General features: G+C 43.8%; 1 protein-coding gene across 1 annotated transcript in view; it reads left to right on the top strand.

Moving 5' to 3' along the window:
• Window positions 1-13,533, top strand: part of MYO1D (myosin ID) — a 218,128-nt gene that overhangs the window by 54,872 nt on the left and 149,723 nt on the right. Inside the window, exons 6-11 of the mRNA XM_020798051.3 lie at window positions 1,345-1,440; window positions 2,440-2,556; window positions 3,382-3,585; window positions 5,897-6,042; window positions 6,129-6,243; window positions 6,920-7,090. Of these exons, the coding sequence (XP_020653710.1) occupies window positions 1,345-1,440; window positions 2,440-2,556; window positions 3,382-3,585; window positions 5,897-6,042; window positions 6,129-6,243; window positions 6,920-7,090 (849 nt within the window). The remainder of the gene's footprint in view (window positions 1-1,344; window positions 1,441-2,439; window positions 2,557-3,381; window positions 3,586-5,896; window positions 6,043-6,128; window positions 6,244-6,919; window positions 7,091-13,533) is intronic.

The raw sequence follows: 13,533 nt of genomic DNA on the forward strand, positions 1-13,533 counted from the left end.
GAATTCAGAGGAGAAACTTATCATTTGCCCTCCAAAATACTTTTCATTGTATTTTTATTCCTGCCAACATCTTGTGCCCCATTTTGTTCCCTAATCTGCACAGAGTATACTTTTTGTTTGCTTGAGAATGATAGACATTTAGCTACGTTAATGCTTGCTATGAGAGCAACTTTTAGAGATCATGTCTTCCAGCTTTTTCCTCAAGGGCAAGCTTTCCATGTCTCCCTCAACCAGATACAATTTTAACTGTGTTTTTTATTTTTGTTGGAGGAGATGGTTACACTGGTTCTGGCATACAGATGGAAATAATTTCCATAAACTCCATGGCTTTGCCTGTAAGTAATTATGGTAACTGGATGCCTGTGCCAGACTCCAGTGAAGTAGTAAGTAGGCCCTTAGAGCAGTCCCTTTCAAAATAACAATCAGCATGGCAACATTCAGTTGGTAAATGTTCCTATGGATTCCTCATTACACCTTTCTCTCCTATGTCTTCTTAAAGCATCCTTGTCTAAATTTTTTACTGAGAAAGTGAGATTATTTTACAGCTTCTCTCACTTTTAATCTTTTGAGATTTTTTTTTCCGAAATGCCTAAAACAGTAAAGAGTATTCTTTCTAGTTTCACTTCTTCCAAATTCAAGGAACTACTGAGTAACATTCAGATGAAACAAGGAATCTGTTAGGAATTAATGGGCTGAGAGGATTGAGGGTTGAAAAATATTTTTAGTCTCAAATATAACAGTGAGTTCTTGAATGTCAAGCAAAATCCAAACCGCACACTGAAAACACTGAAAAACCATCTCACTCCAAATCACTGATCATGGGGAGGATAGGATGGAGAAAGGAGGCAGAACTGTTTTATAGGGCTATGCAGAGTGGAAGATACTAAATGCAGGTCAAATATCAGTAAGGTCACTGAGCAGCAGTACTGACTCCAGTGTACATGGCAGGCTGTTTTTCCTCTCCTTCTTCCCACACTTAACTATGTGGCAAGGGAGGCATGAATCTAAACCCATCTGTTTTCCAGCAGCTGTTCCAATGCTTGCCTTCGCTGCTCATTGCACTCTTTTTTCCTCTTGTCTGATGTCTGTTTACTTGAAAGCCTGATGGCACAGACTTTCTTGTCTTTATAGTGTTTAGAACATTTTTTTGCACTTTCTGTTAAGAAGCACAATAATAATGAAGATATTTTTGTGCAAACTTTAATGATGAATTGACTTGATGGCAGATGGTTATAATGATTATCATCATCTGCTGTCAAGTCAATTCTGACTTATGGCAACCCTTTTTCAGGGTTTCCAAGATACCACTTACTGGGATAAATGATCCTCTGACTCTCTCCTCAGCTACTCCAAGGTGGTTCTGAGCAGCTTCTACGTTCTTTACATCTACATAAGGATTTATCTGCTTATAGCTATATCAGTCCTGGTGCACAACTAAAGGTGAGAGTGTTTTCTGTCAGTAAATAGTCTATTGGTGAGAAACTATTGAGCTGAGATGATCAGCTGTTAGATCCCTAGTGGTACTTATACACTGATGGCAGTTGTATGCATAATACCTGAAAGATTAACTTTGGTTAAAAAACAGCTACTGGAAAATTTTGTTTATCTGAAAAATATGGTGTGCAATATTCCAGAATACTACCAATGGTACATCTTGCTGGAATACAGTTACAGTTCGCACTGATCAAAATGACTTTGTTTGTGGTGTGATGTTGGAAGATACTGCTGTAGTAAAAGACATTGTCTACAATGTAATGAAAGTAACTCTAAACTTGGTTCGTATTAGGTGTGGAGAGAAACAACTTGAAGAGTGAGCCTGTTGTGCATTCCCATCTACATCTGCTTATAGAAGCACACAGAGGCTTATAAGACAGATTCAGGAAATGCTGATTCCCACATGGGCCAGCACACATTTAAGAACAAGCAACATAATGGCTGAAATCCAAATGCAGATAAAAAGTTCAGACAGAAGAATGATAATAGATGCCTGAATAAAAAAGAAAATTTAAAAAAGCATGGCCTATGTCTGGGAAAAGGAGAAGCATGCATTTGGGTGAGAGCAAAGTACATGTGGAATATATATTGGCTCATCCTAGAGCATAAACATGCCCATCTTCTCCTGAAGAGAAGTATTGGAACAAGAGTGGAAAAGATGTTTGAAGCCCATCAAGAGGCTTGGGCTTGGGCCTTGATTTCCAACCTCAACACCTTTTCCTAATAGCCCTATGAAAAGAAATACAAATTCTGTCAGATGATAAATTGACCTTGTCTAGCACACTGGATTTTTGGACGCTCTATACTGCAGCAACTGAAGTTGCTTTGTTGGTAGCTTCCTGCTCTTAGTTCTCCCCATCCAGCGTAGCACCATCTGTGTCAGTATTGAACATATTATATTATTGCTCTCAGCTGATATGTTTGGTGTTGCTGCTTATTTTTCAGTGTTCTATCAATGATGGTACTGAGTTCAAAGCTGTTTCTGATGCCATGAAGGTGATTGGATTTGAGCCAGAAGAGATACAGACAGTATTCAAAATTCTGGCTGGCATTCTTCATTTGGTAAGTGGACGGGATATCATGTCCATAGATTTGTGGGCTACTGAATGTAGGAAGGTGTGTCTAAGGCCTATTACTGTGTTGATTTCAAGGACAATCAAGAAGACCACTTTGAGAGACATAATGAGAAAGCTGCAGCTTTGAAAGAAAGGGGATATTGGTTTGTGCACAAACGCATAAAGGTTTTTCCACAATACAGTATAAGTAGCAGCCAAATGAAGTGTATGAAAAAAGAGAGAGAGAGAGAGAGAGAGAGAGAGAGAGAGAGAATCATCTTCTCTTTCCTGCCCTACACCCTGTTTTAAACCAGAATGAAAAAAGCTGCTGGATGTTTTTCCTGCTGAGCCAGTATACCAGAAGAATTTCCTGTAATGATCTGCACGGATCTGTTGGCACAGAGGTGAGCAGCTCTGGCCTTCCAGATGTTACTGAACTGCAAATCCCAAGAGTCTTTGCCTGGCATGGGATGCTGCAATTCAGCAGCAGATAGAAAGCCAGATGTTGCATTAAAAAGACAGAATTTAAATAGCACAGATTAGGTATGACAATTTGGGAATTTAAAAAAGGCAGTTACCTAGACCAACATTGTTTTTTTATCCAGTTGTTATATGCACAGTCCTTTGAACAAAGGTTCAGCAGTATATGTTACACAGTACATGGAATTTTTCTAGCAAGAGATACTTGGGTAAACATAAAAATGGATTATCCCTTGTTTCCCTTTGGTTTGCGTTAGGAAAATGCATCTGTTTGAAAGCTTTGCCAAATCAGAGTTGTGTTTCCATCACTAAGGGCAGTAGAATGAATAAATCCTTTCTCATCTTACTGCAGGGCAATTTAAAGTTTTCTGTGGATGGTGAGACACCGGTGATTGAAAACAGCAAGCTAGTATCTGTCATTGCAGATCTGCTGTCGACCAAGACTGACTTGGTGGAGAAGGCCCTACTATTTCGAACAGTTGCTACTGGTCGAGACATCATTGAGAAGCAGCATACAGAACAGGAGGCTACCTATGGCAGAAATGCATTTGCAAAGGTGAATCATTATTATTTATTATTTTATTATTTTTATTTATTTAATTTATATGCCGCCCACACTACCCAAAGGTCTCTGGGCGGCTTACAGCATTTAAAATACAATAAAGTTATGTAGCAATTAAAATACAATTAAAATATATATAAAATTGCCATCGGACCCACAGCTAATATTATTTCAGTTAAAAGCCTTCTGGAACAGGAAGGTTTTGACCTGGCGCCGAAATGTCATCAGTGTCGGCGCCAGACGAATCTCAGTCGGGAGGGCATTCCATAGTCTGGGGGCAGCTGCCGAAAAGGCCCTTTGTCTACAAGCCGTCCCTCTTACCTCCTTGAGGGACGGCTCTTTCAAAAGGGCCCCCTGGCTAGATCTTAACTGCCGGGTAGGCTCATATGGAAGGAGGCGGTCCTTCAGGTATCCAGGGCCCAAGCCGTTTAGGGCTTTATATGTCAAAAAAAGCACTTTGAATTGGGCCCGGGCAGCAACTGGTAGCCAATGTAACTGATATAGAATCGGCTTGATATGTTCCCTGGCGGCCACACCACTCACCAGCCGCGCCGCTCGATTCTGGACCAGCTGCAGTCGCCGGACCGTCTTCAAAGGCAGCCCCACGTAAAGCGCATTGCAGTAATCTATACGGGATGTTACCAGTGCATGTGTAACTGTCATGAGACTCCGCTCGTCCAGGTAGGGCCGTAGCTGGTATAGTTTCCGCAGCTGGAGGAAGGTGCCCCTGGCCACCGAGTCCACCTGGGCTTCCAGTGTTAGACTGGGGTCCAGGAGCACCCCCAAGCTGCGGACCCTGTCCCTTAGGGGGAGTGTAACCCCATTCAGGGCAGGGAGATGGCCCTCCAGCCTGTCTGGCGAAGCACCCACTAACAGCACTTCCGTCTTGTCTGGATTGAGTTTCAATTTATTGACCCTCATCCAGTCCATTATCAGGTCCAGACACGAGTTCAGCACAGAAACCGCCTCACCTGGATTGGTGGAAAACGAGAGGTAGAGCTGAGTGTCGTCAGCATATTGCTGACTCCTCAGCCCAAACCTCCTGATGACCTCTCCCAGCGGTTTCATGTAGGTGTTAAACAGCATGGGGGACAGTATCGAGCCCTGAGGAACCCCATGACATGAATGCCATGGGGCAGAGCAACTGTCCCCCAGCACCACCCTCTGGACACGGTCAGCCAGGAAGGAGCGGAACCACCGTAAAACAGTGCCCCCAACTCCCAACTCAGCCAGCCTATCCAGAAGGACACCATGGTCGATGGTGTCGAAAGCCGCTGAGAGGTCCAGGAGTATCAACAGGGTCACACTCCCCCTGTCTTTCTCCCGGCAAAAGAGACACACACCCCCAACTTGAAGTTTTGTTATCTGCTTGTGGACATTGGTTGGCTCCCTCCTTTGTTGTCAGATTTGCACCTTTGGCACTTCTTGCCACTAAGGATCAGAGGGCTGTTGTAGGCTATTTCCAAGCTCTTCAATGACTTGGGAAGTGAGTGGCATTTTCTATCCTTGGTGATGTATTACTTCCTTGATATTTTAGGGCACACTGGTTAATATAACTGATATTATTTGAGAAGAGTCTCCCTGGAAGAGCAACTAATTTTTTCATATAGGATGTGGCTGTTTTGGTCAATAAAGTTTGGTGGGACTTTTAAAAATGTTATATGGATCAACTTTTGTGGATCTGCATCTAAAAAGTAGGTCATAGTCCATGAAAATCTTTGTGAATAAAATTGGCTAATGCTACAGTTTTTTTTTTATGCCCAATAATAGACAAACACATGTAGTTACATTATAGCAAAACACATGGAAGAATATACTGTATAAAAGTGACGTAATTAAGACCTCATTGCAGAAAAGAGTTTGACATTTCATGTGCTGAATGTAGAAACTGGATTGAGAGTTAGTACCTAGTGAATTTGTTTTATTTTAAATCAGAACAGTGAAATTAATGGAGCAAAAGAGCACTGCAAGACACAGCTGGTTTGTTTAAACCTTACTAGTTAGGCATCCTTCAGTCTCGAAAGACTATGGTAGCGTGCTCTGTATGGAGGACTTGGAACAGCGTCTAGTGTGGCTGAGGAGGCCAATTCGAGAGTGACAATCCCTTCCACACTGAAGACAAATCCAATCTGTCCCCTGTCCAGCTCCCTGGTTTTGCTGCTTTTGTGATTTCCTCTTTACTAGGAACCTTACTAGGATTTCAGTATTTGAAGCAAGTTAGACCTGAGTATAGATTGTGTATGCTGATTAATTCTGAGTTATTTAAAAAGAACAAACATTATCCTTCATGTTCTTTGGTTTGAAGGCCATATATGAGCGTCTTTTCTGCTGGATTGTGATGCACATCAATGATGTGATTGCAGTGAAAGGCTACAACAACACAGTTCATGGAAAAAACACTGTCATTGGAGTGCTTGACATCTATGGCTTTGAGATCTTTGACAATAACAGGTGAGATGTCTTAAGAAGATTGAGCATATAATTTAAACTTTTTCTATTTGAGGTACTATTGATTTTTAAAAAAATCTTTATTTTAGCTTTGAACAATTCTGTATTAATTACTGCAATGAGAAGCTGCAGCAGCTCTTCATCCAGCTTGTTTTGAAACAAGAGCAGGAAGAATACCAGCGTGAAGGGATTCCTTGGAAACATGTGAGTACATAAACAGGACTAGTCAAAAGGTGACATGAATTCAGAGGTGCCTGGATTCTGGGATTCAGACACCAGTGTGTACCTGTATTGCATATTTGTAGAAAATGCAAAAGAGAGAGGCACTTGAAATATATGAGCGTCTGACTGCAGCCAACAGAGAGTCTGGCATAAATCCCTTTCTTTCAGCAAAGCTTCTATTGTTTGTAAGTTATAAAGGTGTTGAATAGATTCATCTTGGTCAAACAGAAATATCAGTACTGAAATTGGAATGTCAGTGAGAACATTGTGAGACTCAAAGTGGTGTATTTAGCACTTGCCTCTGAAGAAGATGCTTGCTCATCCGTTTTCTATCTTTGTTTTATTTTTTACTGTATTTTATTTATTATCTTCACATTGTTTCAGTTGCTGTTGATTGTTTGTGTATTATTGTTTTATATTTTGTAATTGTAAACCACCCAGAGTGGCCTGGGTAGCCAGATGGGTGGTATAAAAATTGAATGGACAGAGAGACAGACAGATAAACAAACATTACTGACTTATGTGGTGAAGTGTGTTCTCTGCTGTTTGAGGTGAAGCTAGGGAAGTGAGCCTCTCCATCCTAAGACTGGACTTATGTATGAAATTTTTGCCTTTGTTTTGTGAGTCTTGTAAATATTTCTCCTCAAACGCTCTACAGATTGACTACTTCAACAACCAGATAATTGTCGACTTGGTGGAGCAGCAGCATAAAGGCATCATTGCCATTCTGGATGATGCGTGCATGAATGTTGGGAAGGTCACAGATGAGATGTTCCTGGAGGCTCTTAATAACAAAATGGGCAAGCATGCTCACTTCTCCAGCAGAAAGGTATGACTCCTGTATTGTGGCATAATTAATAATTCTGTCTCCTGGCTAAAGGAGTCAGTAGCTGAAATTCTGTTGTGCAGTTATGCAAACAGCATAAATTTGAGAAGGGAATTGCCAAAAGTTAAGAAATTATCTGCTGCATACTGAATCATACCATTCAATATGTAGCAGGTATTGGCTTGAATCCTGTTCTCAGAACTCCGTGTAAGTAAAGCAGATGACATAAACATCCACAGATGTTAGAGTATGACCCCCATATCCACTGGAGATTGGTTCCAAGCCCCCTGTAGATACTGGAAACTACAGATAATAGTGTGTGTGTGTGAGAGAGAGAGAGAGAGAGAGAGAACAGTAAAAGAAAAAACCAGAAAAATTATTTTCACATGCATTACCAGAAATGGCCCGTAGAGAGCAATAGAGACCATGTTGTGTATTCTTCACTAACAAGTATTCATAGCCTGATCCCTGGTTCCTTCTCGTGGCCATTTTGGGTAATGCATGTGAAAATAGTTTTTCTGCATTGTTTTATTTTAATATTTTAAATATTTTCAGACTGTGGATAAGTGAAACTGTGAATACTGATCCCGTGGATACGGGGGGTCATGCTGTACTTTATTTAAATGTTTCTTAATCATTCCCCACCCGTCCATGTTACAAGGTTCCAAAGGAACCTTTGGAATCCTTGGGATGGGGGACATTTAATGCCTGAAAATCTCCACTACCAGTCCTTTTAATGCTTTAAAAGCTATACTTTAATGCAGTGGTTCTTAACCTTTGTTACTCGGATGCTTTTGAACTGCAACTCCCAGAAACCCCAGTCAGGACAGCTGGTGGTGAAGGCTTCTGGGAGTTGCAGTCCAAAACTCATGAGTAACCCAAGGTTAAGAACCAGTGCTTTAATGCTTTTAAGCATTAAAAGCTTCCCCATGTCGAAAGAGATTATTAGGGTGCCTGAGAATCTGAGGGGCTAGGATGGGATGTTTTAATTAAAGAGTAAAATCTGTGGATGATGACGTCATCAGCTTTATCCACACAGAACTGCACAAGCAGGATTCTGGCCACTATCTGTGGACGTTCTTAGTGTATGGCAATTGTTTTCCAAAAGTTAACACTACTTTCATAATTGCACAACACGGTTTCAGCCAGTTTGTGCACTAAATAGTGAACTGGATGGAATTTATGTTGCTTCTGCACATCATGAGGAACACAAGCACCTATTTTTTTGATTACTTGATTTATTTCAAATAGTGTTTATTCCTCATTCATTTGTAGGCAAAAAGATTTAAAGCTATTGCTTTAGGAATATCAAGATTCTCTGAATACAGATTCATGGTTGCACAATGCAACTGCAAAATGTGTGTAGTATAGGTAAATGATCCTGTCTCTGTTTGCAAGTTACGCATTTTTGTTTGTTGACACTTCAAGATTTAAGTGTCCCATAAGGCAGCGTTCCTCAACCTTTTTTGTAGTGCGGACCGGTGGAGCCTCTGAGGGAGGTGGGGCGACCCCTCGCACTTGCGCTCTCCGACGCACGCGCAAACTGGTTGGGGAAGTGGTTCCCCCACTGCTTTGCACATGCGCAGGAGCACCTGCCCACCCGCACACCCACCCCACCCCTGCGCACCCCATGCTTGAAGGGGTGAGGGAGTGTTTACACGGGGGAAGGGTGGGGCTATTTCCAATCGCGACGTAGGTGAAGACCATCAGGGGCGAGGAGCCCCTCCTTAGGGTTGGGGGGCAGAGATGAGAAGGGAACTGCTTGCTGGGTTTCGGTAAGGCTTGCTGGCCTTTCCCTTCCCCACCCCAGAACAGAAGCCTTTGCTCGTCTGCCCTACCCACCGCTTTACCTTGCCGAGGCACAGCAAGAAAAGGAAGAGAAGCTGTGCCGGTGGCTCTCTTTCTCCTGCCCGCCCCCACTTCACCTCGTCGCCCTCCTTCTCTGCAGTCTTGCACCTCCGAGAAGTAAAGTGGGGGGGGAAGGAATATTCCAGTTCGTTTGGGAGGCTTTGCTTTCTCGCCACTTTGGATTCCAACTTGGCTGGAATTCTCCAGCTCGTCAGGAAGCCCTGTCGACTTCAGAAGAAAAGTGCGGCGGCGGCGTGGGCTATGGAAGGGAAGGCTCCACAAGTGGCATGTTTCTGAAGCAGACATTGATTAGTCAGCCGCTTTGTCTGTGGAAAGCGCAGGCCCGGGGGGGGGTTGAGGCTGTGTCCAGACGACCCTGGACTCCCTTTGCCACCACTTCCGCCTTTGGGGAGATGTTCCTGGCGGGCGCCTCCGAGTTGAAAGGGGCTGGGCAGCTCTTTCACCTTACGCCTGGTGGAGGCTGCTGTACTCTTCCCCCCACACACACACAATTTTATAAATGCGTGCCAGCGGCGGCGGCAGTCTGGGAATCTGAGCATGGCCGGGAGGCTCCCTCTGCCTGCTCTCCTCCCGATGGGATCCAACGAGGCTGGTGCCGGTGCTACTCGCTACCCTCCGCGGAAAATTCAAATACAGCCACTGGTTCCGGATCTGGAGACATCAGCCTGCTGACGGCAGCGAGGAGCACCCACCCTGGCTTCCTTAGAGCCCGCCAGGAGGGGAGCAGCCAGAGCACCCAGCCACGCTCTTGCCTGATGGCTCTGGCCCACCCACCCCCTCGACTGCTGCTGCCGAGCCACAAAGGCAGACCTCCCGCCTACCCCCGCATGGACTTCCCTCCCCACAGCTGATTTGCGCGCGGGGCCACTTGCATGAAGGGGTGAGGGAGCGCCCATGCAGGCAAGTGCGCGTGCAAAGCAGCTCTGGGGAGGGGAGTGTGTGCGGGGGGCAACGAGAGGTCTGTCTTCACGGGTTCCCGGGTCTTGCCCACTCCCACCCCCTCCGCCGCCGCTGCCGCCGCTGCCAGGAGGAAAGCAGCCAAAAGTCCACCCGGCCACGCTCTTGCCTGCTGCCTCTGGCCCACTCCCACCCCCTCCGCCGCCGCCGCCACTGCTGCCGGGAGGAAAGCAGCCAAAGTCCACCCGGCCATGCTCTTGCCTGTCGGGTCTGGCCCATTCCCACCTGCCGCCGCTGCCGAGCCACAAAGGCAGACCTCCCGCCTACCCCTGCACGGACTTCCCTCCCCACAGCTGATTTGCGCGCGGGGCCACTTGCATGAAGGGGTTAGGGAGCGCCCATGCTGGCAAGCGTGCGTGCAAAGCAGCTCAGGGGAGGGGAGTGTATGCGGGGGGCACGAAGAGGTCTGTCTTCACGGGCTCCCGGGTTTTGTACCCCCACCCCCCTCCGCCGCCGCTGCCGGGAGGAGAGCAGCTGGAGCACCTGGCCATGCTCTTGCCTCCCGGGCTCTTGGCTGTCCCCTTCCGCCACCGCCGCCGCCGAGTGCGTGCGGGGGAGGGGGACAGGGGGAGGTCTGTCTCCCTGGCCCGGTCAGGGTCAAGCCACAGACCAGCAATGGGCCGCGGACCGGGGGTTGACGACCTCTGCCATAAGGTATCTGGAAGTGCTTGGAAATGTGCAAAGGTGAGGGAGAGCCCTGATGGTGTGAAGTTTGTTACTCTTATGAAGGTACCAGTTGGAAGAAGGAGCCATCTAGTGTGCATGGAGGCAGCTTTGAAGTTTTGGGTCAAAGGTTAGCACATCCTAAAAATCACAGCTTGTGATATGAAGGTATTGAGGTACGTTGTAAGCTTTCAAAACTTTCTTATTGGAAATATCCAATAATTTATTCAGATCTCCAGCAGATGGAGCTGTTCAGTTTCATAGGAAAGCAACCATAACATGAATTTAGTAAGACAATCATGATGTCACAAACAACCAATAAGGATGCAGTTTAAGTTCATGTGACATTTCGTAAGGAACTACTTTGGTTTGGCAGCAAATAAGATCACACTGACATTTGATTACAGTTAGGTGATTTCAAAAACCACAATTCAGCAATACTTTTAATTGAACAAGTCAAAATAGAAGAAACACCATAAATCAGCTTTGAGGCTCTTAGAACAACTCATGAGGCTGGATGCTAAGCAGAATGAAACTACAGTTTGATTATAGAAAAGGCAGCTTAGCTATACTTTTAATAGAACAAATAAAACAATCAGAAAACATTGAATCAGATTTTAAGTCCTCAGAACTGCTTGTTCTGGGCACTTAAGCAAAGCAAGGAGGGAGAAATGAAGAGAAAAAGCTGGCTTGATGGGGAAAGTAGTCTACATTTAGTCACAGTGTAGGAGGAGATAGAAGACTTAAATGGATTAATCCTCAATAGGTATATGCAAATTTCAGATTGCACCTTCAGCTGCGGGGACATAGCAGCAAATAATGTCTGATCTCTGTTTTTGAAAACATAAAATCCACAGCTAATAGGATCTGTCTCTAACTCTGACATTTAGAGGGCAGGTGATTGTCATCCTTAATAAATACAAAGTGATTTTTTAGTACTGTGCCCAGAAATCCTCAGGCTTTTCGTGTGTTCCTTTTGCTAGGAAAGTAATAGGTTTAGTTATTGCTTAGCTTTGAAATTACAAGCAAATGTTGGAAAAATCTTAAGCCCATATAGTGATGCTCTCTTAATTTTTCAGTGTCTATACCAAAAGCTCTCTTGAAGTTGCTTCACAGGAAGGAAAAAAACCTTCCCTTTACCTTGTAACACAAATAGTAGTCTTATAATGTACAAGTAAATTAATATGCTCAACATTAACTTGGGCATTATCAAAATTAATACAATGGAAGCAAAACACTGAATTGCTTTTTTGGCTTGTAGCAGAAGACAAAATTGAAGACTAAAACAGCATCACTGCAACAGTGAAATTATGTTTACATGCCTTTGGCTTGGTGGGTAACTTAGCTGCCTTGCATTGGGCTGGTTTGGATGTCACGTTAAACTGCAGTTTATACAGAAAATGACAATAGTGTATCCTTCAGGTTTATGCACTTCCCCTCACTTTTCCAGCTTTTGTGTAGCCAGGAAAAGGAGGCCAGAAGGTTTTGCTCAATTTTTTTTTTACTAACCACAGCTTGTTATTTCATCTGAACACAACAAAATGTCATTTTAACTATGGTTTGTTTCAGATAAACCATCCCCTTAAAATGATTAGTAGAAGGAAGTAAAGAAGCCCAAATTCCTGCAATCCTTTTGAACTCCCAGACTGTTCTTCTGCCAGCTATAAGGTTAAGTGGCAGTGGCTTAGGTCATCTACCAGAAGACACTCCCCCAAGACCACAAATAGAGCTTTTTCTTTTTCCAAACAGAGTTGATGGCACTGAAGCAAGAGTACCTGATGTCCATAGTTATATAAACTTATTTGTCAAGGCCACAAACTTCTCTGATGGCTGTGTCTATTTATATACGATACAGTATTTTAGATCACTCTACAAAATAAAGTTCTCAGGATAGCTTAACATATTGAATCAAAATTACAAACTAAATAATAGTAACAATAGAAACAACACAAGCTATGATACAGTGAAAACCCAAAAAGCAGGAAATAATGAGTGAACTAAAACAGATTGGGCATATAGAAAGGTACTTGGGAAACTGAGAATTTTTTCTGGTGCCAGAAAATGTAAATAAGTAGGTGCCAGAGAAGATTTCCTGGGGAGGCATTTTATAACCAGAGTTGCCACTAGACTGCCTGTCAGACCCCTGCTAGGGAAGGGGTGTATCTTGAGAAAGATATCTGAAGCAAGTCTCAGGACCTGAGTTATCTATGAAGGGATGTTCTCTCTTTGGCCAATGCATAGCTGCTGAATAGTCACCATTCTAACATTTTCTTAGCCTACATGTAGTCTGACTTCTGGTAGGGATGGAGAGTCACTTACAAAAAGACAACTTGGGAAAGTTACTTTTGGGACTGTAACTCCTAGAATTCTTCAGCCAGCATGGTTAATGGCCAAGTTAGCCAGGGGATTAAGGGAGTTGTGGTCCTTCCTCTGAAACAACAGAAACTGTGGGGGCTTCTCTCTCTTTTGAGTACCAAAAATAAGTAAAGCAGTGTCAGGACAATCCTAGACCTGAAACGACTAAGCAGATTACTAAAGAAGTAACTTCAAGGTCAAGGCATTAAAGCAGATAGCACAAACTGTAGATAGTCCCAGAGCCAGTATAGTGGATAGAGTCTCAGACTGGGATTCAGGAAACCCAGGTTCAAATTCCTGCTCAGACATGGAAACCCATTGGGAGGTGGCACGTAAAGTCACCTCTTAAATATCTCACCTACCTTGAAAGTCCTACTTGGGACACCATGAGTCAGAACTGACTTGATGGCACATAACACATACTGTAGATACCCCTAAGGACCTTTCAGAGACACATCTGCACATCGCCATGAACACCATCCATCATACATTCATTCATTCATTCATTCATTCATTCATTCATTCATTCATTCATTCATTCATTCATTCATTCATTCATTCATTCATTCATTTATTTATTTATTTATTTATTTATTTCCCGC

This window comes from Pogona vitticeps, chromosome 6 (assembly GCF_051106095.1).
Source record: "Pogona vitticeps strain Pit_001003342236 chromosome 6, PviZW2.1, whole genome shotgun sequence".
NCBI classification, from domain to species: Eukaryota; Metazoa; Chordata; class Lepidosauria; order Squamata; family Agamidae; genus Pogona; species Pogona vitticeps.